Source organism: Hermetia illucens, chromosome 3, assembly GCF_905115235.1.
Source record: "Hermetia illucens chromosome 3, iHerIll2.2.curated.20191125, whole genome shotgun sequence".
In the NCBI taxonomy this organism is placed as follows: Eukaryota; Metazoa; Arthropoda; class Insecta; order Diptera; family Stratiomyidae; genus Hermetia; species Hermetia illucens.
Genome location: NC_051851.1, coordinates 109,522,714 through 109,546,876, shown reverse-complemented (window position 1 = coordinate 109,546,876; position 24,163 = coordinate 109,522,714). Strand labels below are relative to the sequence as shown.

The 24,163-nt window shown below is 42.7% G+C and overlaps 1 protein-coding gene across 1 annotated transcript in view; it reads left to right on the top strand.

Moving 5' to 3' along the window:
* The first annotated feature begins 2,884 nt into the window (after positions 1-2,884).
* Positions 2,885-24,163, top strand: part of LOC119651493 (carbohydrate sulfotransferase 1-like) — a 70,460-nt gene continuing 49,181 nt past the window's right edge. Inside the window, 2 exon segments of the mRNA XM_038055107.1 lie at positions 2,885-3,811; positions 3,813-4,213. Of these exon segments, the coding sequence (XP_037911035.1) occupies positions 3,548-3,811; positions 3,813-4,213 (665 nt within the window). The 5' untranslated portion in view covers positions 2,885-3,547.

Sequence of the window (24,163 nt, the reverse complement as noted above, 5' to 3'; positions counted from 1 at the left end):
AGACAGATGGACAGACAGACATCGAATCGATTTTAATAAGATTTTGTTTCCCATCAAACTTTAAAAATACGTCTTCAGTACAAAGTGAATATATAAATAATTAAAGTATCAGTAAATAAATTTTAATTTAACGAAAGTGGGATTGACCTCAAACTCAAATATAGTTTTTGTTTTAACCAATTGATGACAATGAATCGAAAAAGTTTGACAAACGGACCTAAGAAATTCGAAAAACTATAGCCCGGAATAACTTTCAGAGACAACCGTATTGACAATAAAAACGAATAATTTTTTAATTCTGATAAAAATTAAGACGACACGCCTCTGACAAAAATTAAAAGGCAAACAGTTTTTCAATTATCTTTTCCTTTCATTCGACTTTTGTTTATTTCGTTTCACTTTAAAAGCGAAATTATTTAAATCGCTTAATCGACAACTATACTCGTGAGAAAGTCAAGTGCGTGTCTCTCGTTTTTACACACTGAAAGTAAGAAATATGGCATTCCACTGAGCAATGACGAATATGCAGGAATGCAATCGCCCAAGCCAACTGAAAATACTTTCATTGGAAGAGCCGCCTTCGACTTCCAATTCGGGCTGATAAGTCTCTGGAACGACAGACTTGAATTAAGAAGCAACAGCCTTAGATCGAGACCTAACTTTCAGTAGAACCTACATTCACGCAGTTAACAAAAAACCAGCTAACAACAATATCAGCCTCCAACTCAATAACAAGCTAATTATATATTAGAAACAAGTCGGAATACCGGAAGCTCGCGTTACGGGTATAAAGGTTTTGTGTTCATCTTATGTAAGAAATTTCAACGCACATTTCTCTATCCGTATATAGCTACACATCCAACATAATCCTTTATATTTTTCCAAACTACGAGACATACGTACACATTACGCTCACCCTAAACAAACAAACTGCCTATTTCCGAATACTGTACACATATATGCACGTATATCAATTGATCGTACCCATATTTCCGATTTACTTCTTATATCTATCTGAATTAGGTACTACCCGCAAAATTCATTAGCACGCATATACTATATACCTACATACACACATGTCTGGTTGGAGTAATTGATATTCACATACAAATGATTAAAAAACTTAAACAAAATAATTCTTTGCGACCCGCTCAGTTCTGGCAATGGAAGTAACCTGCCCAGAATGAGCGATTTAAATATTTCGGGTCAATGCTATCAGCCAATGGAGAACTGCGTAATGAAATTGGTTCTCGCATTAACGCAACCTGGATGAAGCGGCGTTCCACAACTGGTGGCCTTTGTGATCGACGTATCTGCGAAAGTCTCAAATTTGTAATTTACTCCGCGATCGATATGGGGTTGCACCGATCGTGGAAAAACTGCGAGTGCGGCGTTTTCGATGTTGTGGTCACAGTTAGATACTAGACAGCTACCTCACTCCCCCTTGCCCCTCAAGGGGGGAAATCAGTGCGAGTACACACGATTTCAAATTGTTTTGCCCTTGAGCATGAGCGAGATGTACCGAAAACCCGATCAGCTGTGTTTGACATACCGCCCGGACTTGCCAATGTATTGGTGGGATTGGCAAGTTTTTGCTTATGTATAAGTAAATACGTGAACCAACTTTTTGCTATATGGGTGAGCACGCCGTAGTACGAGAATAGCAAACGCTCACCGATCTCTCTCTTACCAATACGATTTGACGAAGATTATGCCTTTTCCTTGTTTAGCGTCTCTGATGTGTACAGATAAGCTTCTGCAAGCACATTTGCAAGTGGGGTCATTTTTGTAAGGGTACTGCCTATAGTATATCTACTGTGGTTGTGGTCACGTACTTCACGCTAACGAGAATTAATTTACCAATATTGGTCTGAACATCGAAGTCAATGGTAAGCAACCAAAAGGCCGGCCGAAACAACGGTGGCTTGATACGCTGGATGGGAATTTAAATACCTCGCGATTACATCCGACATTTTTTGAAAAGGTGGGGAGTGCGAGGGGTCGAAAGTGTTCATTTCTTTCACGGACCCATTCTTAGAAACTATTCAACCCAAAAATCGGAAAAAATCAAAGAGCTGCGACTGTATGGCGCCTAGGCTCCGAAATACCTTCCATACCGATACCTGTCCCAATAAAATTAATAATAGTACATTACTATAATTTTTGGTAATTGGCTGGAGACCCTCCTCAAGTTCTTCTTATAAAAACGAAATTTGCTGGTCTCACTTTTGTCATTTAGTACACAAGGAAAGACGGCGGGCGCTAAAAATGGTCATTTCTTTCATCGACCCATTCTCAGAATCTACCCAAACGAAAAATTTAAAAAAAAATCACCAGGTAGCCACTATATGGTGCTTAGGCCCCGAAAAACCTTCTATAATGATGTCTGTTCCAATATCGTTAATAATAGCATATTGGTCTATTTTTTAGTCGTTGACCGCAAAACCCCCTTATGTTCATTCTAGAAGAGCAGTAATATAGAGCATGATCCTACCAAGTTCGCTAGAAAGCGCACCATTATTAACCAAGTTATAATAGGTCAAAGTTGTCTCTTCAGCGCAAATTCTAAGGTTTTGAATATCAATACCACGTAAAAGTGGATATTCTGACATAATATAGGTTTATATATTACGTGCTAGATACCAATGGGACAAATGTTCACTCGAATGTTTTTATATAAGAAATATACAAAATCTTTCATACCTGAAGTGTCCAACTTCTGGTTTCCCGGCTTGTTAATTCTTCGAATTCTTTAGACAGTTCCTTAATACGGGGTGCCATGTTTTGACATTCTTCGGTTTTTTGAGTAAATGATAGTGAGTTTGTTCGCTTTTTGTCTCTAAATGTAAAATGATAGTGAGTTTGTTTGTTTTTTTTGTCTCTAAAATATCTCGAGAACATGTAATTTCGTTTAAAAAAATAAGATACTTCAATTAGATAATCTGTGCCAGAAATAGTCCCTTCAACAATCAAGCACTGACTGACTGGATACAAACTTTTTTGATGTTTATTTCCCAACTTTGCAATAGTCACGCTGTAGTTTCAAACGGAGTCAGGGAATATGGTTAACATTTTCTTTTTCACATATTTATCCATTTTTGTGACACATAACATCTAATACAATTTGCTGTTATATAGAAATATATAGACTCCTACGTAATATGATTTTAATGACTCTAAAAAGTGTTAGAAAGTACTAAACCTTACTATCATTTTATTGGTGTCATGAAGTTGTTGCTTCCGGCAACACCGGTCGTTTGAATGGAAAAGACTGGAAAATGAGATGAGAAATTTGTTGATGAAATTGACGTTTGTCAAAGAAAATGTGTGCATAACTTGGGTTAAATCGCTGAAAGAAAAGTGGTGTAGCCATTGTATTTCATAGCAATTAGAATGGACATTAGTTTATTTGTAGTGGACTGGTAGTGCTAGTGGTTTTACCATGAACTTTAAATAGAAAATCTTCAATTAACTGATAAAGTTAATGATCATAAAATGTTATGGAACTATATCAGAAAAGTGTCCAAGTGATAAAAAATTATGAAAAATGTCGCGGCGTATGAATATGATTGGAATATGTGCCGTCAGCAGTATTTGTGCCCTATTGTTGATAGCTAGTCAGCACCGGATTCCGCTTCCGGATTCCGCTGGCTATTCAACACAGGTTGTTAATGAAACAGCTACAATCGGCGATATTTTGACCCTGCAACGTGCCCGCATTGCAAGGGAGATGGAGAATTTCGACTATCCTTGTGGCCGTTTTGGGGTCGACGCAGAAAAGTTGTCTGACATGACACCTGAGACTGGTGGCAAAGCCCGTTCGAAGTGTTATCATTACCACCTGGCGGTCAGGATCCACATTTCTTGGAGATATTTTGAATGCAATGCCAGGAAATTACTATCACTATGAGCCGCTTTTGAATTTCGATATTGTGCAAATCCGTGGGCCGCCCATGCAAGATGTTGCAGTATTAAATTTGAAAAATCTTTTGAACTGTAACTATACAGATATGCATGATTATCTGGCGTACGGCAAAGATCATCCGTATTTATTTCAACATAATGTACGATTATGGAATCAATGCAGCTCATATCCTCAATACTGTTGGCAACCAAGATTTCTGGAACCATTCTGCCGCCTCTTTCCTCTACAGAGTATGAAAGTCGTACGTATTCGGTTAGCGCTTACTGAAAGCCTACTTAAAGATGAAAGGTAAGTAATAATGGCGTATGCAGCATATATTTTTTGGAAAGCAGAACTATTTGTTAAAATGGACACCAATAGTCCTAACTTGTGTGCGTTTAATTGCCTTTAATTATTGCTCTTCTTAAATCTTAAACTTACAAATTTCACTCAATGTATTGAGAATAAGTACTAAACACAAGGTTCCAAATGGGTTGTTACCACATTTGAATAACGTTTCAAAACCAGACCAAACTTGGTAGGGTCATGTTTCATATTATAACCTATATTATTGCAAAATTTCATGATCCTAGGAAGAACTTCAGGGTGGCTACAATCAATTATTAATATACTATTAATAACTTCATTTGAACAGAGATGAAGGTTATTTGGAGGGTATTTCGAAGCCTAGGCACCGCGTATTGAGAGCTTCCTGACTTTTTCTCAGATTTTTCGGTCGGTTAACTTATGAGAATGGGTCCGTGAACGAAATGAACATTTTGCAACCCACGGCCTCCCTCTTCTGCATTAAATGTCAGAACTGAGACCAACTTTGAAAAGTACTAATCGGGATCCTTCATTTGGTACCCCACATGACTATCTTCTGTGAAAAAGACCCTCCTTTTGCATGTATGGAGAACAAGACGGGAAATCGGAAGTTGGGTGCTTCAGGTATGAAAAGTTTTGTGTATTTCCAAAATGTTCCTTTCTTTGTCATTACCTAGTACGTAGGCCACGTCCCGAAGGGGCGTAATCAGATATAGTTGACTGTGGAATCGTGAAAATGGGTCGATGAACGGAAGGGAGGGAAGGATCTATCGACCGCCATGAGTGATGGCATTTGTGACACGCTCGAACTGCGAAATCTCGGGTAGTACTGCGCCGTGGCAAAAGGGATATTTGTTGTTGCGCTGGTCGGGGAAACGACAAGTGTCGCAAAGAAAGCAATGATTTCTGATCTGCATACCGCATCACGGAAGAACTTATATGTGTTCGCAAACCTTTGGATGGTCCTGTTAACAGTTGATTCCTCATCATCCACCATGATGGGCAGCTGAGGAGGTGGCAAAAACACTCCATAACTTTTCTTAGACGTATCACATCCGGAGGAAATGGTTAGTTACCTAACAAGCGGATACAGATTGTTCCTCCAAGCAGAAGAGAAATCACACTCAAACGCAGTAAAGCCGCTGGGCTCGATGATCTTACCGCAGAGTTATTTATCGCTGTATATTCAGTTTCTGCTACTTCCCCTCGTAGGTAATCTTGGGAATTCGAAACATTTCCGAGAGACTGGTGGAAGTGGATGATGGTTAAGATTAAAAAAACGGCAACTATTTTGAGTGTGACAATTTGAGGGGTGTTTATTATTCTGCTAAGGGGAATCGCACTGTGCCCTTAAAGAACGATTTCAGCACACTCAGCACAGAACCTGCAGGCAGCGTCCATAAATATGCCTAGCTGCCCTAGGTGATAATTTAGTCGGCAATGGCCAGTGAAAATTCCCACTATGATTCGGAGGTTGTTCCTGAGGAGGTTTAAACAGTTCTTTATGCGCTTGCGTTCGTATCCCCCCAGACCCACCCAGTATAGTTCCCTCATCCGTTCCTCTTCATTTCTCAATATCAATTTCCGATTGCTCACAATGCTCTCGCATATGTAAAGGCATCCATGCTCCCTTCTTGGCTAGCTCGTCCGCTGCCTCATTGCCTTCGAATCCAACATGGCCTAGAACCCAGAGTATCCAGACATTATTGTGCGAGCCGAGTGTATTCGTTCTTTCAAGGCATTCCCATACCAGCTTAGAGTTCACCTGGTTAGACCTAAGTGCCCTGTTCGTCACTAGGCTCTCAGTCAGAATAGCAATGTTTTTCCCTATGTAAATCCTTTTCTTTGGGGTGGGGAGGGAGAAAGGGAACTGTCAGTTCAAGAAACCCCTGCCATCCGGTTCTTCCACCGGTCGCACTCTATCTCCTTTGCATCGAGAAAGACCTGAACGGATAGGCAACACGACTTCACCTGTCAGCGGTCCTCAGCATCTCCTCGACAATGTTGTCTGGAGAGAGATCCCTTGTGTTTAAATAGAGCTGTTGACGAATTCCATTCCACCTTCCACAAGAGAAAAAGTGTAATGGGCATCGTCCACAACTCCATTGCTACAAAATCCGGAGATCATGCCTTTCCAATCTTGTACAGATAAGATGTGAAAACCTTGCCTACTTAAGAATTAGGTAAGGAAATAGTCATTCTCTCCATGCTTCCGATTCAGCCACGTGCCAATCTACCTTCAGTTTCATTTTGCCAAGAGAATTGCCACTCATCTAGGGTGTGTTGTCGTTCTTCACGAGCAACCACGTCCCTTGGCTCATCTCCCTTGAGTTTGTACAAGGTTTGACGCTCCTTAATAATAAGGGCAACGGACGTCCACTCCCGCGAACACCATCACGGCCGGTTCAGAGACAGTGCCGTACCTAGATGCCAGCCGCAAAGATCCCCGTCTCTGTACTTGCGCGAGACGCTTACGGTATACCTCCTTGCCGAGAGCGTGAGCCCATACCTCTGCAGCGTAGAGTAGGACAGATAGATGCTTTGATTTGGTGAAAAAAGCTCATCTTTGAGCCAAGAGTCAACCCGAGGTACTTTAGCGCGGGTTTTGACTTGATAATCGACTCGCCGAATGATATGGGACGCAAGGTTGGCATTCTCTTTTTAGTCAGGAAAACTACTTCGGTTTTTTCCAGTGCAAGGTTGAAACCATGAGTAGTCATACATCCGCTTGCTCGACGCATCAATATGTCGAGTCTGCTTTGCGCCTGTTCGACAGTGTGTCCCACGACATCATTATCTTCAGGCATGTCAAGTTTAAGTGGACTATTATTGGTAGCGGCCCGTAGGTCCGGCCCTAAGATGGATCCCTGTGCTACCCCCGACGTGACCTCCATCCTCCTCTGACCCTCAAGCGTTTCGTAGAGCAGTGAAATCCCTCAATATCCGTAAGAGATAGTTCGGCATGAGGAAAGTATTGTCTAGTGTGCTTAGAATGTTTTTCCATCTGACGGAATTAAAGGCGTTTCTGACGTTAAGTGTTACGTGGACCACCACCCATCAAGTTCGGCGGCTATGTGCCTCCGCTCGTTGAAAGGCATCCACAAATTGCATGACAGCATCAACTGTGGATCTCCCTGCTCTAAAACCGTGCCGTGGAGATAAGCCTCCGGCAGCGTGTATCGCTTCAGGGAGTCTACTTCTGATGAGGTTTTTGGAGCACTTCTCCAACACTGTCAAGAGTACGAAGTGGGTGGTATGAAGATGGCAACTCAGGCTCGCCTTTCCCTTTGTTGATCAGCGCAAGCCTCGCCACCTTCCAACAATCAGGGAAAATGCCCTCTTTCGGGCAAGCGTTGAATACGCCAAGCAGTAGGTCAGTAGGTTCGGAATATCAGTTTGTATCCCTCTGCTAGAATACCATTGGGTCCTGGCACCTTCTTGCTTTTCATAGAGAGGATTTCTTCTTTTTCTTCGGTCTTTGCCCCGTTCACAAGCGGGGTCGGCTCGTCGTGATCGGTTTCGCCATTTGGCTCTATCGAATGCCTGATCTGGGTGCAATCTCATGGCTTTCAAATCCCCATCCAGCGTATCAAGCCACCGTTGTTTTGGCCTGCCTGGACTGACTGCTGATACACGCCACAACTACCACCTTGGCAGAGCTGGGCTGACATCACCCTATTGACGTCGACAAGGAGTTGTCGCCGGTTCCGGTGACTCCCAGTGTGTCCCGGCTTATATCGGTCATTAGCAGTTCGCTCTTCACCTCGGGACACCTTGGGGACGGCACTCCCCGTATCGCAAACGATCCGTTAAGGATCGTTGACCACCCCTCAGGGTGCTTGCAGTTCCTTTGGAAATTAAAGGAGGTACATCTATCTATTGCGTACATTTCCACCTGGAATATGCTAGTGTGCTTACCTATTACAAGTACATTTTCCTTGAAATGATGACCCCGGCACCCGCGGCCTCTGCTGTGAGGCATTCACCAGTGTACCAAGTAATCAGTTGCTGGTTTGAGTCATATATCATAGTGACGCTCTCTCAGTGTACTTTGTTATTCCAACGGGTTTCAAACTTCTTATCAAAGTAATAATTCAAAGTATCGCCTAGAAACCATATCATCCTTCGATTTAGGCTCTCCCCCCCTCACTGAAGCGCGAGCTTCCGGTATTCCGACTTGTTTTTGATTTAGCGTCATTCCCAAATATTTGACCTCTGTTTCTCATTTGACCTCCATGTCGTGTAACCTTATGACTCTCACGTGATCAAGGTTACGTTTCCTAGAGAATGGTAATATGGTGGTTTTGGCTGGATTAATACGCAGCCCCGCCTTCCCGCACCAGGTACTATTTGGATTCGATCACATAGGTTATCCTCATGTTTGCCCCTACAGATTAAAATATTGTCGTTCGCGTAACCCTGAAGGGGAATTTAGATCTTCGTTTCAGCTGCTCTCGATCGATTCCGAGAAAGTTTTCGACAGTGTGAACAGGGAGTATATTTGGGGACATCCCGGAGAAAGGTATAGCTTCATCAAAGCGGCATACAAGTTAAGATCCCAAGCGGAGCCCATCAAGGTTGCATCTTCTAGCCGATAATATTTCTTCTTGTTATTAATTCGGTTTTTCATGCTGTGTCCGGAGGACGTGAGGAGTTCAATGGACGATAACATCTTTCTTTAAACACCTCGACTACGCTGATGCTCATAACATATGCTCTCTCATCGGGTAATGGACCTTGTCTATGTCTATGGGTTTGGAAAAAGAGCCAAGTAGAGTTGGACTGAAGATGAACACCAATAAAGCTAGGTTTCTCAGTCTGATGGGTCATCGAATTCTCCCCATCTGCATTAATGAGGAGAGCATCGAAGGCATCGATCAATTTGTATATCTAGGAATCCTGGTTTCTGCTGACGGTGCCAGCGAACTGAATGTTGCTTGAAGCACTAACAGCGCTAGATTCGTTTTCGCTACCTTGTCTAAAATTTGGAAATGCAGTTACATCAACACGAAGATCACGTTGAGATTGTTCTGTGTTGTTATATGGGAGTAACACATAGAAAGTAACCACCGCTGCCACTCGAAAGCTCCAAGCCTTTGTGAGGTGCTGTGTGTATTTGCGAGGTATCACCACAGTACGTTGATATGATACTGTTTCAAACAAAGAACTTGGCACTTGTCGCAGAACAGTAAAGGAGTCCGTTCGTCTAGGGAAGTCCTGGGGGAATTGAACTGCGAACGATGGCGCGTAGGTGTGGACGTCTTAGTTATAGCTGAATGGTTTTACTATGTAAGATTTTTACTTTAGTTTGGCAGTGACATTTAGTCTTAGATTGCAGTAAAATTGAATATCAGAGACAACTTGGGCCTATTGTAATTTTGTTAGTAATAGGGCGATTCCCTTCACGGTAGGTAGCATCACGCTCTATGTTATAGTCTATATTACTGTAAAATTTGATGGTTCTAGGATCAACTTACGCGGGTTTTAGGTTAGTTTCTAAAAAGTATGATAATTATGAATATAATAAAACTATTAAAAACTTTATTTAAAAAGATATCAGCTTGGAGGATAAGTTCAGGTCTATACACGTAGTACAATAAAACTTTATTTAAAAAGATATCAGCTTGGAGGATAAGTTCAGGTCTATACACGTAGTACAATATTGTGGCAACTTGGTGATTTTTTCCGGCCCGTCAAAGAAATTATCGCTTTCCAGTCCGCGAATTCCCCATTTTGGGATCAAATACCGATACCGGAAGCTGGGCGTTTCGGCTATAAAGGTTTTGTGCTTATCCTATGAGAGAAACCCTCTATACACGGTTTTCCGTTCATACATAGCTAAAAATGCCAAATCTTCTTTGTCTTCAGCCTTTGTCCCGTTCACAAGCGGGGTCGGCTCGTCGTGATCGGTTTCGCCATTTGGCTTTACCGAATGTCTGATCTGGGTGCAATCTCGAGGCTTTTAAAACCACATCCTGCGTATCAAACCACTGTTGTTTCGGCATGCCTTTTGGTCGTTTACCATCGACTTTGATATTCAGACCAATCTTGGCAAGTGAATTCTCGTTAGCACGAATTGCGTGACCACACCATCGAAAGCGCCTCTCCCGCAAATTTTCCACGATCGGTGCAACCCCATAACGATCGCGGATATCTTAATTTCGGATGTGATCAAAACGTGTCACGCCACTAGTCCAACGTAACATCTTCGTTTCCATTACGCACGACGTCGTTCATTGTTTTCTATAGTCGGCTAACACTTAGAACCATAGAGAGCGACAGAACGGACGACATTGCGGTAAATTTTTTGATTTGAGACGTTCGTTGATACATCGATCACAAAGAACACCAGTTGTGGAACGCCACTTCATCCAGGTTGCGTTAGTGTGTGAAGCAATTTCATAAAGCATTCCATTTAAATAAATCATTTGATGGAAAGTACTGTAGTCATAATAGTCAACCTCACACAATTTAAATTCGGAGTTTAATATTATTAGCAAATATGAAGAACTTAACCAACAACAGATGCGAACAAGTCGGGAAACCGGAAGCTTGACGCTTCAGGAATAAAAGGTTTTATGTTTCCCTATGTGAGGGGCATAATGTAGTTCTCCATTGGCTGATAGTATTGACTCGAGATATTTAAATCGCTCAGTTCTGGCAATGGCAGTAATCTGCCTAGAGCTGAGCGATTTAAATATTTCGAGTCAATGCTATCAGCCAATGGAGAACTGCGTAGCCATAATCGAGACCTTTCATTTGATACCCTACACGACTATATCCGGCGGAAAAAAAAAATTTAAATCCCCCTTTGCATGTATGCTGCTTTTAAACTCCACCTAAATTTATGTCACTCACTGTATGTGTGAGGTTTCATAGTTCCCATCTGTCCACGAAATTTCGTTCGAATCGGTTTAGCCGTTTTGGAGAAAAGTGCGGGTGGCAGACAGACAGGCAGTGAATTGCTTTTAATAAGGTTTTGTTTGACACAAAACCTTAAAAAGGGCTGTGGAGAAGTAGATTTTTCATGAATGGAATTTAAATATTTCATTCGAATGTCAATTATTGTTAATTATGACGTTAGCATCTTGTATGGCTTAGGATGCGGTAAATTCACACGAAATTGATAAGTTTGACACTAATAGTCGAATTTTCATGAAACCTGGCATTCGTATGCACGAGACTGTCCTCTATGCGGGTGCATTCCATGAAATGGCATGCGAAATGTGGTAGTCTATGCTAGTGCAAAATTTGGTGGTTTTAGGATGAATTTAAGCGGGGTTTCCCAGTAAATTCCTAAAAGCTAGTAATATACTTTTAGTAAGTTTATTTGAGCAGGTATCGGAATGGGACATATTTTGAGGCCTAGATTTCATCTAAGTGCACCATCCTGATTTTTTTTTCGGATTTTTGGGTTGAGTAGTTTCCGAAAATGAGTCCTGCCTCACTTTAAGTGCGTACATTTTGACTCGTTACTTGCGCACTTTGCAATTCATGCCAAAAGTACTATCAGTTTCGGAGAGTACTAATCGGGACCTTTCAGTTGATGCCCTACACGACTATATCTGGTGAAAAAATTGTTAAATCCCCTTTGGGGCATTTTTTTTCACAGGATGTGGCGATGTGGGGTACCAAATTATATTTGATATCCGATTCCGATACCTGTTCAAATAAAGTTAATAATAGTACCATATATTTCCACATTTCAGAAATTTACCCGGTAACTTCCCTTAAGTTCATCATAGAATTACAAAATATGTCTTTGGTGTAAGAGATAATATAAGGCACAATTTGGTCACGTTTGGAGAAAATCCAACTATTATTAACAAAGTTATAGTGGGTGAAGCTTTAGCATTTTTTGTGAGTTTCGCGCATTCTATAAGGAGTATGATGTCATCATCACATATCAATTCGTCAATACCACAATGAAGTGAATTCATATGAATGGGATCGCAGAGAAAGATTTTGCTTTAGTTTTTTAGTCATATATTCATATATCAATATCAATTACTCCAAACACATGTGTGTATGCAGGTGTATAGTATATAGGTACTAATGAAGTTTGCGGGTAGTGTCTAATTCAGATAGATGTGTTTGTACATCAAACCAGCGGTATTCCATATACGTACTATATATGTACATATGTATGCCTTTATGTACGAAGTAAATCGGAAATATGACTTCAATCAATGTGTATGCGGGCATGTATATGTACAGTATTGTCTTGTAATTTGGAAAAATATGAAGGAATATGTTGGATTTGTAGCTTTATACGAATGGAAAAATTTGCGTAGAACACAAAAGCTTTATACCCGAAGCGTGAGCTTCCTGTATTTCGACTTATTTTTTAAGGTTTTGTGTGAAACAAAACCTTATTAGAATCGAGACGGTGTCTGGCTGTCCGTTTGTCTTTTTTTTTGAGGAGGTGGAAATCTTCAAAATACACTGGTCTGGACACACCAGCGTGTGGGATTTTCACCCACTAAAACCACCCCCGACTCCCTCCCTGCCCTGCGGAACCACCATAAGGTATTACATCACGGGGCGGAGTCAGCTCACTCTAACTTAATCCCATTTCTTCTATTCGCGGCGCACGTGACCGCGCTTTTCTCCTTTCCTCTGCCTTTCGCAATTTATCTTGAATAGATGCGATCATGGAGTTGACCGCATCCCAATTCTTTTGATGTGCTAGCATTTTCGGCACCAGATTTTCTGGTACCAGCACCTCTCCTAGAGTCTCCTCTAGATTCCTCCTTTCTTCCACAAATCTCGGACAGTGGAAGAATACATGCTCTGGATCATCTAGGACTCCATCACAATTTGGACAGTCGGTTGAGGTCTCCAACTTAAACCTGTGATATCCTCCATGTCCCGTGAGAAACTGGGTGAGATTATAATTAATCTCACCGTGTCGTCTCTCCAACCACTCCCTGATGGCAGGAATGAGCCTGTGAGTCCTCCGACCCTTTCCTGAGCGTTCCCACCGCTCTTGCCATCTATTTATGGATCTCTCCCTCTCAGCGTTATTCGTCTGCGATACGGGAGAGATTGGTTTCGCATGGTATATATTCGCCATCTCATCTGCCAAGATGTCAATCGGCATCATTCCAGAGATGACGAATGCTGCATCATCTGAGACAGTCCTGAAGGCAGAGCATACCCTCAGAGCTGTCCTCCTGTAGACTGTATTCAGTTTGCTAGTGTTAACTGACATCCGCAATGCCTTGCTCCAAACTGGGGTCGCATAGAGCATGATTGAGGTCACCACCCTGGCTATAAGCAACCTAGAGGTATGCCGTGGCCCTCCCACATTCGGCATCATCCTCGCCAGGGCCATACTAGCAGTGGATGATTTATCACAAACATACTGTACGTGTTGCTTATAGCTGAGCTTCCTGTCTATCACCACCCCCAAGTATTTGATGGTCGGCTTGGAAGTGATGATATGATTCCCGATTCTAACACAGGCGCAATTTCTCTTCCGGCGCTTCGTGATAAGGACCGCTTCTGTTTTTTCCTCCGCAAGCGTCAAACCAGAGCTCTCCAACCAGCATTTGACAGCACTGATTGCCTCACTTGAGTATAATTCAGCATCTTCAAGATGCTTTGCGACAACAACCAGTGCTATGTCGTCAGCGTAACCCACCACTGTGGCTTCCTCCGGAAGGGGAAGATTAAGTACATCGTTGTACATGATGTTCCACAGTAGTGGGCCCAATACGGAGCCCTGTGGGACACCCGCGGAAATAACATACTCCTGCGGTCCGTCATCAGTGTCATACCAGAGCCTCCTTTCAGTTAAGTAACTATCGACGATAGCAGCGAGATTGGCGGGAATACCAACTTTCGCTAGGGATTTGCGTATTAGATTCCAATTGGCCGAATTGAATGCATTTTTCACGTCCAGGGTTACTACTACGCAATATTTGCTGGTACTACCCTTTCCGTGAATTGCATCTTCGGCCAAGCCAGTAACCAATTTGATGGCATTAATGGTTGATCTGGCTTTTCGGAACCCATACCGCCGAGCTGAAAGGCCGCCTTGACTCTCAACAACCGGGAGTAATCTATTGTAGATTACCCGCTCCAACATTTTCCCCACAGTGTCCAAAAGACATATGGGTCGGTATGACGATGGTTCACCTGGAGGTTTACCAGGCTTAGGCAGAAGTACCAACTTCTGTCGCTTCCAAGCCGCCGGAAATATTCCTTCGGACATGCACGCTTCGAACAACTCAGCGAACATATCCGGCCTGGATTTCACGGCAAGCTTAAGGGCCTTATTCGGTACTCCGTCCAGGCCCGGCCCTTTATTGTTTCCTATTCTGCCGCAGATCTCCAGCAGTTCGTCTCTGGTGACTGGAGGAATTGCCGTCACATTCAGAGGCGGTTGGAATATGTCGGTGCTCTCCTCTTGCTGGGGGAATAACGCCTGGATGATTTTCAGCAAGAGGGTGGGACACGTGATCTGGGGAGAGGAACGGCCTCTGAATCGTCCCATCACTATTCTATAAGCACTCCCCCACGGGTTTATGTCCGCTTCTGAGCAGAGCTCCTTAAAGCATTTCGCCTTGCTTCGCTGGATGGCGAGCTTGAGGGTTTTGCGGGCTGCCTTATAGGCGCACTCTTTCTGCCCCTGATCGACTCTACCTACCGCCCTCTGAGCCGCTCTTCTGGCTCGGTGGCAGGCTGATCGAAGACCGGCCAGTTCATCATTCTACCAGTAGTTTGGTCTTCTACTGGGGAATGAGCACCTCCTAGGCATAGACGCGTCACATGCTTTGGCGATGCATTGAGCCAGTTGGACGGCTCTTTCCGTAGAGGCGCCTGCTTTATCAGGTTGATCTAACCACACCTGTATGAATTGTAACTTATTTAATACTAGGAATATAGTAATAATAATAATAATAATCGTTGGCGCAACAATCCATATTGGATCAAGGCCTTGAAGTGAGTTAGAGCACTTCATTCAAGACCGTAACGGTACACCACAGTACACTGTGGGAGGAAATGCCCGCCCCAGAGGTGACTCAGGTACTCATTCACAGTTGAGTCGACTGGTGTCCGACATCCAGTCACGATAACAAATTCCTCCGCCCCCGCGAGATTTGAACCGCGACTTTCCGCTACGACAGCCCAGCGCTCTAGCCACCTGAGCCATCCGGACATAGTGCTCATCCTAAATAAACAAACGTTGCCGATTATCGCATACAGATGTATACATGCATATATATGTACGCATTGAAATTGATGTAACGCATCTTAACACATTTTCACTTGCTATTCCACTTCCATATCGTGCATAAAATACATACAAATTAAAAAGTTGGACAGAAGCCAGATTATATTTTAGATAAATTATAATTTTCTACTGTTGTTATTTTATCAGTTTTATTCTATACAGAAAAATAGTGGTAAAATGAAAAGATAAACTTTTTGTAAAGCCAAAAAACTTGGAGACATAAATTTTAATACAAACAAAACAAATTTATCCGAGCATTTGAGTAAATTATATTTATTATGATGACCATTAAATTTTATAATTACGAGAGACCATCTTTTCATTTGCTCTACCAATTTTTCGGTACCTTCTGCAGGAAAGATCTCCACATATCCTTTATGTGATCCCCCAAGCATTTTGTGCTCCTTATCTCTCTTTTAAATAACTCCCTTTTAACGTGTGCCCACTAGTGTTCTATTGGATTTGAATACGGGCCTTCGAGTGGATAAGGAAGAGTCTTTTTGGCATTATAATAATAATCGTTGGCGCAACAATCCATATTGGATCAGGGCTTTGAAGTGTGTTAGACCGTAACAGAACACTGTAGGAGGCAATGTGGTCAGCATTGCGTTCGCCCGAGATTATTACCCTGATTTGACTCATGTACTCATTCACAGCTGAGTCGACTGGTATCCGACGCCAAGTCACGATACAAATCCCACTGCCATCAGCGAGATTTGAACTGCGGCCTTCCGTATGACAACCCAGTGCTCTAACCACTGAGTTATCCGGACACACTCACTTTCTTTACACTTTTTTATTACCTAATCACCACTGGACTTTTCTTTCCGAATTGTCACAATCTCGGCAGATGCCGGATTTCACCTAATACTAGCACTAAGTGCCAACAAATTAAGCTCGGACAATCCTACCTATCTATATTATAAACAGGCGCTGGTGGTGGTGGCCGGGGGTATGTCAATGGGAGAATCCGCCGAGAAATCTCCGCCGCACCGAGAACGTATGCAGAGTGTTGTACTTCTGCATGGTTTGAACCAGACTGTGTAAAAGTCTCAGGATATCAGGAGAAGTCGTGAGGGATTTAGTTACATTACCTGTAGCTGAAAATATTATGGGAACTACAAGCACCTGCTCGAAACACCAAATTTCTTTGATTTCCAGTGGTTCATAGTTCACCTTCTTTTTCACGTATTTCCGTTCAATTTTGCTATTATGGGGGATAGCAACATGAATAATATATGCGGAGCGACCCGTCTTGTCAACTAACAGCACGTCCGGCTTGTTGTGTGGAGTATGGCGCTCAGTTAGAACTTACCGGTCAAGCACTGCTTGCGCCTCATATTGGTAAACTAGACATGTTTTTCGATGGATCACCTTCCATACAGGATTATGCTTGGCAGTGTATTGTACCGATGCCATAACAGTGTAGCCAGAAATGAGATGGTCTAAGGTGTGTAACGTTGAACCGCACATTCTGCATTGGTCGTTTTCCACCTGCTCTTTCATTATGAGCCACCCCAGCTTATTGGGTGCTGACCACGCCGTCCTGAATGACACACATAAATCCCTCCATTTCAGCAAAGAACTCTCCAGCACACGACAATCTGTTCGACAAATGCAAATGGGCAAAAGGCTGCCAAAGACAATTCACGTGTTTACCGTGCATTGCCTTCGACTTCCATTCATCGATTCGCTCTTGGTCCGACTTCACCTCACTCAGAGGATTGGAAGATCGATCCTTCAAATTAAGTGGAGGCAGTCCACAATCTGCCTTAGAGAGAGCCGCATGCAAGGGACTGGCCTACTTTTTACTGGAATAATAAACGCGTAGCGAGTCGACTTGGCGATGATGTTGTGCCGCCACGTCAATCGCGCCCCTACCTCTGATGTCACGAGGGAGGTTTATTCGCTCTACGCCAGAGTTCGAATGCTGCATTCGGAATTGGACATAGCTGTCCGTATCCGCCGCTGGACATTTTTCAGATCGGTTTTTGTTCACCGCAATATTCCGAATGCATATGCGAGTATTTTATCCTTCTTCGAGGGATGCCATTTCAGCACCAGCTTTACGCAGGAATTCGGACAGTAGAGCATCTTTCAGATCATCAACTCGAGAATGGGTGCCTTGCAGAATTCCTCGGTACTTGTAGAAGTCTGTCTCGGTCATAGTTTGTATGTTGAGGTCACCAATGCTATGTCCGACATGCGGCTCGAATGACCTTCGCGGATGGCTTGAATTTGACACTTCGATTAGACCGAAACCTCATCCGGATATCACTATGCGCAACAGACTTCTAAGATGGTCGTCAGTACCAGCATACAACTTGATGTGATCTAAGTACATCCAAATGTGTCAGTTCGCACTTAACACGTAGGACATATTTTAGGGGATTCAGTGTCATGCAAAATCAAAGGAGACTCTACAAATCCCCCTTGAAGATGCCTCTCCGTATATGGATAGGTATTGGCACCCTCAGCTGAAGGCGGGCATAAGGTGGTGTGCCACCCTTCCATGACTGTCGCCAAAAAGTTTATTACTTTCGGATCAATGCGATACAGATGTAGGGCATCGATTGACCAGGTATACGGGACGCTGTCGAAAGCCTAGGCATAATCGATATAGTAACTAAAGAGGTTTTTTTGGGGTGTGGTTGCTTGTCCTACAACTACCGAGTCGACAATGAATTTCTCTTTGTAACCCCTTGAACCGACTCGGCAGCTCTTCTGCTCCTCGGACAGAATGTTCTTGTGTCTGCGGGGTCCTGTACCGTGCCCTTTTTAGGGATAAGGTAGGTAATCCCCGCAGTGAGGAAGTTTGGAAATTCCTCCGGCCGACTAATGACCTGATTTATACTGTGTGCCAACCGACCATGTATACTAGTGAACTTTTTGTACCACAAGTTCTGCACCCGGTCCAGACTTGGGCCCCTCCAGTTCTGCGAGCTGTTTATGTGACTCGTCGAATTTCCGCTCCGGCAACATCCGCAACATTAATGCCAGGCGTAGTGGCATGGCGGGTGCCTTTGGCGGTGATTCACTCAGCATGGGTAACCACCAAAGTTCAATATTCTTTCGCTTTCTTCATCGAAAACTGTACGTTTGAAGTAACTTTTCTGTTTCTGCTTTAGTGTGCTCAGAATTTCAACCACGAGCGACTCACTGGGAATGGCATAGTTCCTGTAAACATCTGCTGTCTTTGCCAGAGTTGAATTGAGTCAGCCTAGCAATTGTCCTGTCTAAGTGAGTCACGACGTTCCGGACGAATTTTCCATGGTGGACCTCTTCGGTCACTCAAATCAACAACGCGCAACTGCGTCACACTACACAAGTGATTGTAGTTGCAACAGCGACATATCAGCACACAGTCAAGAAGCAATCTCATCATTGATTTGAGATAGAATTCTTGGAGTTGCTGGAGATGCACGCTCTTTGGAATTTATCCCAACCTCAGCGGAAACCTCAATTGGAAAGCGGAGAAGAGTACTTCGGAGAATAGCAAATCACCAAATCAGACGACTCGTGCCGGTTATTCGTACCGGACCTCAAATTTCTCCTTCTCATTTTTGGGTTTGCATTTTATACCTAACCGTTAGGTGTGGTGATAGCTTCCTCAGTGAGTAATCTGCAAGATTGCAAAGTTCTTGCACTTTCCTCAGCAACCCCGTGAGACGCTGCGGTGGCGTAGAGCCAGTCGTTCAGACAGAAGCTGGCTATTCGTACTCCTTTCACAACCGCACTTGGAACCGGCTACGGCGAAGTTTGGCTTTTTTATTATTTGAACTATATTCTAAATTCTTTTATTATTATTATAATATTTCATCAGTGCTTTTGAGTCACAGGACAACTGCTTATTTGTAAACGCCCACTTTTTTTCCGTAATATTTCTGTGTAACATAAAAATGGTAAAATAATAATAAGATAAATAATACCCATAAAAATTGTTTCTTCTTTTATAATAATAATAATATAATAATCGTTGGCACAACAATCCATATTGGATCAGGGCCTTGAAGTGTGTTAGAGCACTTCATTCAAGACCGTAACGGTACACTACAGAGCACTGTAGGAGGCAATGTGGTCAGCATTACGCTCGCCCGAGATTATTACCCCGATTTGACTCAGGTACTCATTCACAGCTGAGTCGACTGGTATCCGACGTCAAATCACGATACAAATCCCACTGCCGCCAGCGAGATTTGAACCGCGACCTTCCGTACGACAGCCTTATGCTCTAACCACTCAGCTATCCGGACACTTCTCCTTTTATAACTTATTTAAAGGAAAACTTGGCTTCCGAGATATTTGACTTCAAAGTATATTGGAGTAACTGTCCAACTTTTTAATTGGTTGATTGTATGTACTTAAAATAAATACCACTACTACTAACTATAGTGCACCTACACTTTCAAAACATACATTTCCAATTCAATTCCTAAACAATCAATCAACTTGACCTTGTTTTATTTACACTTTAAATGTGCATACACATTATTTTCAACCACAGTATCGACTCGAGATATTCTATTCTCATAATGTCATTGTATCCATACAATCTGTACTTCCGTAAACATGATAGCACACCTGGCTACCCTCATATATATATATATTTATATATCTAGCCGTATATTCAATTACGCCGCAAGTTACTAGCGAACAGCACGACTCAGATGACAAACATGTCAACACATTTCCCTTTTATTACGTCTGAGCTAGCGCGACCTTCGATAGTATCAAACTATAAACGGAAACTTCTCCATGTTCTGCATTCGAAATTGCACATATCGCTCACTCCTTTCAACAACGTCATATATCAAACAAGCCAGAATACCGGAAGCTGGTGCTTCAAAGAACGCGAGCACGCGCAGAGACTTATCACGAACTCCGTCGAGCGGAGAAGTGACTTCACAGACGGAAAAACGAAGCCTGGGAGAACCAACAAGTCTGTGAACTAGAAAAATACAGGGAGAAACCGCACCAGGCGCGGAAGTTTTACCAACAAGTCAGCAGTATGAAGCCTTATACATCTCGACGCTCGTCCTGCCGAGACAAAGAGGGAACTCTGATTTCCGACAGAATGGACATATTGGAGTGATGGGTTGAGTACTTTGATGAACTAATGAACAACCAGAACATCGGCGAGTTGGAGGTCCCGTCAACTGAAGACGACGGACAAATACTGCCAACACCAAATATAGGAGAAACAGTCCGTGCAATTCATCGGGTTAACAATTATAAGTCACCAGGACCCAATGGAATTACAGCCGAATTAGTTAAATATGGAGGCGAATAATTACACCAAGTGGTTCATCAACTTGTGCTCAAGGTATGGAACAGAGAATCAATGCCTGACGGCTGAAAAAGGGGCATTATCTGTCTCATACATAAAAAGGGAAATATACAGTGCAGCAATTATAGAGGTACCAAGTTGCTGAGTACCATCTATAAGATATTCTTCGCTATCTTGCTAGGCCGGATAGCCCCATACGTCCAGAACATTATTGGCCCATACTAAAGAGGCTTCAATCCAGGCAAATCAGCAATGAATCAGATTTTCTCTCTGCGGCAAGCGATGGAAAACTGTTGGAATATGCAAATCGGTTGCATCGATTCATCGACTTTAAAGCCGCCTATGATAGCATAGCCCGGGTAAAACTGTACACGGCCGTGAGAGAATGGGGTATCCCGACGAAATTGATAAGACTGACTAGGCTGACCCTGACTAATGTGCGAGGTCAGATAAAAGCAGCAGGATCACGCTGAAGACCATTCGACATCAACAACGGTCTACGACAAGGGGATGCCCTATCATGCGTCCTCTTTAACCTGGTCCTCGAGAAAGTGATCCATGATGCTGATGTAAATGCAAGAAGTACGATCCTCTTTAAGTCCACCCAACTACTGGCCTATGCTGACGATATCGACATCATGGGAAAAACACACAACATGGGAAAAACACACAAATTGCCTTCATCCAGATCGAGCAGACGGCGCGAGATCTTGGGCTGCACACCAATGACGGCAAGATGAAGTATATGGTGGCAACGTCGGTTCCAAAACCAGAAGAACGAACAACATCGAATCGCCGGGTCAAACTGGTCAAATGAAAACAATGAAGATAGGAGAATACAACTTTGAGACCGTTGATAATTTCTCCTATCTAGGGGCGAAAATCACAACCGATAACAGCTACGATGATGAAATCCACGCACGGTTGTTGTCAGCCAACAGAGCCTATTTCAGCTTACAAAAACTGTTCCGCTCGAAACGTCTCACCATAAAGTCAAAGCTCTTACTGTACAAGACAATGATTTTGCCAGTCCTCATGTATTCCTCAGAGACTTGGGTTCTTAGCAAGAAGAATTGCGAACTCTTGGCCGCGTTCTAGAGAAGAATCATCCGAAGAACTTCTGGTCTCCTACCTGAGGATGGACGATTCCGTAGCCTACCTAACGACGAAATCTATGAGCGATACCATGACCGTTAGGTTGCGGATAAAATCCGGTTCAATAGGTTACGGTGGGCGGATCACTTAATCCGCATGGATGAGGATGATCCAGCCTGGAAAGTCTATAAGGGCAATATCTGTGGTAGAAAAAGAAGTCGAGGCAGATCCTGCCTAAGATGGAGCGTTGTCGTAGGTCAGGACGCCAGACAGCTTTTAGGGATATCGAATTGGTGGACCTCGGCGCAAAACCGGGATGTCCTTGTTAAGGCAGGCGTAGACTGAATACCGATTCTGGTGCCGTTAATGATGATGATGAATTGACATTCGAGTGAAATATTAAAATTCCGTTCATGAAGAATCTACTTATCACCAGCCCTTTTTAAGGTTTTGTGTAAACACAAAACCTTATTAAAATCGGTTTACCGTCTGTCTGTCTGTCTGTCTGTCTGTCTGTCTGTCTGTCTGTCTGTCTGTCTGTCTGTCTGTCTGTCTGTCTGTCTGTCTGTCTGTCTGTCTGTCTGTCTGTCTGTCTGTCTGTCCGTCACACGCATTTTTCTCGGAGACGGTTATAGTGATTGACACCAAATTTGGTAGAAAGGTGGGAACTGTGAACGCTCACACATACAGTGAGTTTCATCCTTTTACGTCGAATTTAAGGGGGGGTCCCCATACATGCAAAAGAGGGGTGTAAATTTTTTTTTCATCAAATATAGTCATGTGGGATATCAAATTAAAGGTCTCGATTAGTACTTTTCAAAGCCAATCTTAGTTTTGACATTTCTTGGAAACGTGGGGAGTGCGGGGGGTTGAAAGTGATCATTTCTTTAAGGGGGCCATTCTCAGAAACTACCAAACCGAAAAATCCGAAAAAAATCGGGAGCCTGCCACTGTATGGTGCCTTGGCTCCGAAATACCTTTCATACCGGTACCTGTTCAAATAAAGTTAATAATAGTATATTACTATAATTTTTTGTAATTGGCTAGAAACCCCCCTTAAATTCATCCTAGCGGCACGATATTCTGCAGTGATGTAGGCTATAACGTAGAGCATGATCGTACCAAGTTTGATGCAAATCGCACTATTACTAACAAATTTATAGTACGTTGAAATTATTGCTTCTTTGAAAATTGAAGACTATGAATGTCAATATCACCCGAAAGTGGATACTCTCACATAATATATGGATATATTACGTGCTACGTACTAAGAAATACACAAAACCTTTCGTACCTGAAGCGTCCAGCTTCCGGTTTCCCGACTTGTTTAAAGTTTTGTTTAAAACAAAACCTTATTAAAATCGATTCTGTCTGTCTGTCACACGCATTTTTTTTCAAAATGGCTAAACCGATCCGAACGAAATTTGGTGGACAGATGGGAACTATGAAATCCCACGCATACAGCGAGTGGCATAAATTTATGCGGAGTTTAAAGGGGGGGGGGCGTCTCATACATGCAAAGGGGGCACTCAACATTTTTTTTCACCGGATATAGTCGTGTAGGATATCAAATGAAAGGTTTCGATTAGTACTTTCCCAAACATAAATTTTGGCGTGAATTGAAAAGTGCGGGAGTAAGGAGTCAAAATGTACGCACTTAATGTGAGACAGGACTCATTTTCGGAATCTGCCCAACCTAAAAATCCGAAAAAAATCAGGGTGGTGCGCCTAGATGAAATCTAGGCCTCAAAATATGTCCCAATCTAATATCTGCTCAAATAAACTTACTAATAGTATATTACCAACTTTTAAAAATTTACTGAAAACCCTCCCTTAAATTCATCCTAGGACAGCAGCATAGAGGACAATATTTCGTATACACATGCTAAATTTCATGGAAATCTGACCATTAATGCCAAAGTTATAGCAGTTCAAACTTAGCAATTTCGCGCGAATTAACTGCTGCCATGCAAATAAGATGCTGACGCCATAATTAACGGGAATAATTGACATTCGCGTGAAATATTACAGTCGCATTTATGAAGAATCTAGTTATCTGCAGCCCTTTTTAAGGCTTTATATAAAACGTTTATGTGAAATCAAATCTTCGAGATATGTCCCATTCCGGTATCTGCCCAAATAAATTTACTAATAGCATATTATCAACTTTTAGAAATTGACTAAAAAGCTCCACTTAAGTTCATCCTAGACGTACCAAGTGCACCGACATAGAGGACAGCCTCATGCATACATATGCCAAGTTTCATGAAAATCCAACTATTAGTGGGAAAGTTATAGCAGTTCAAAC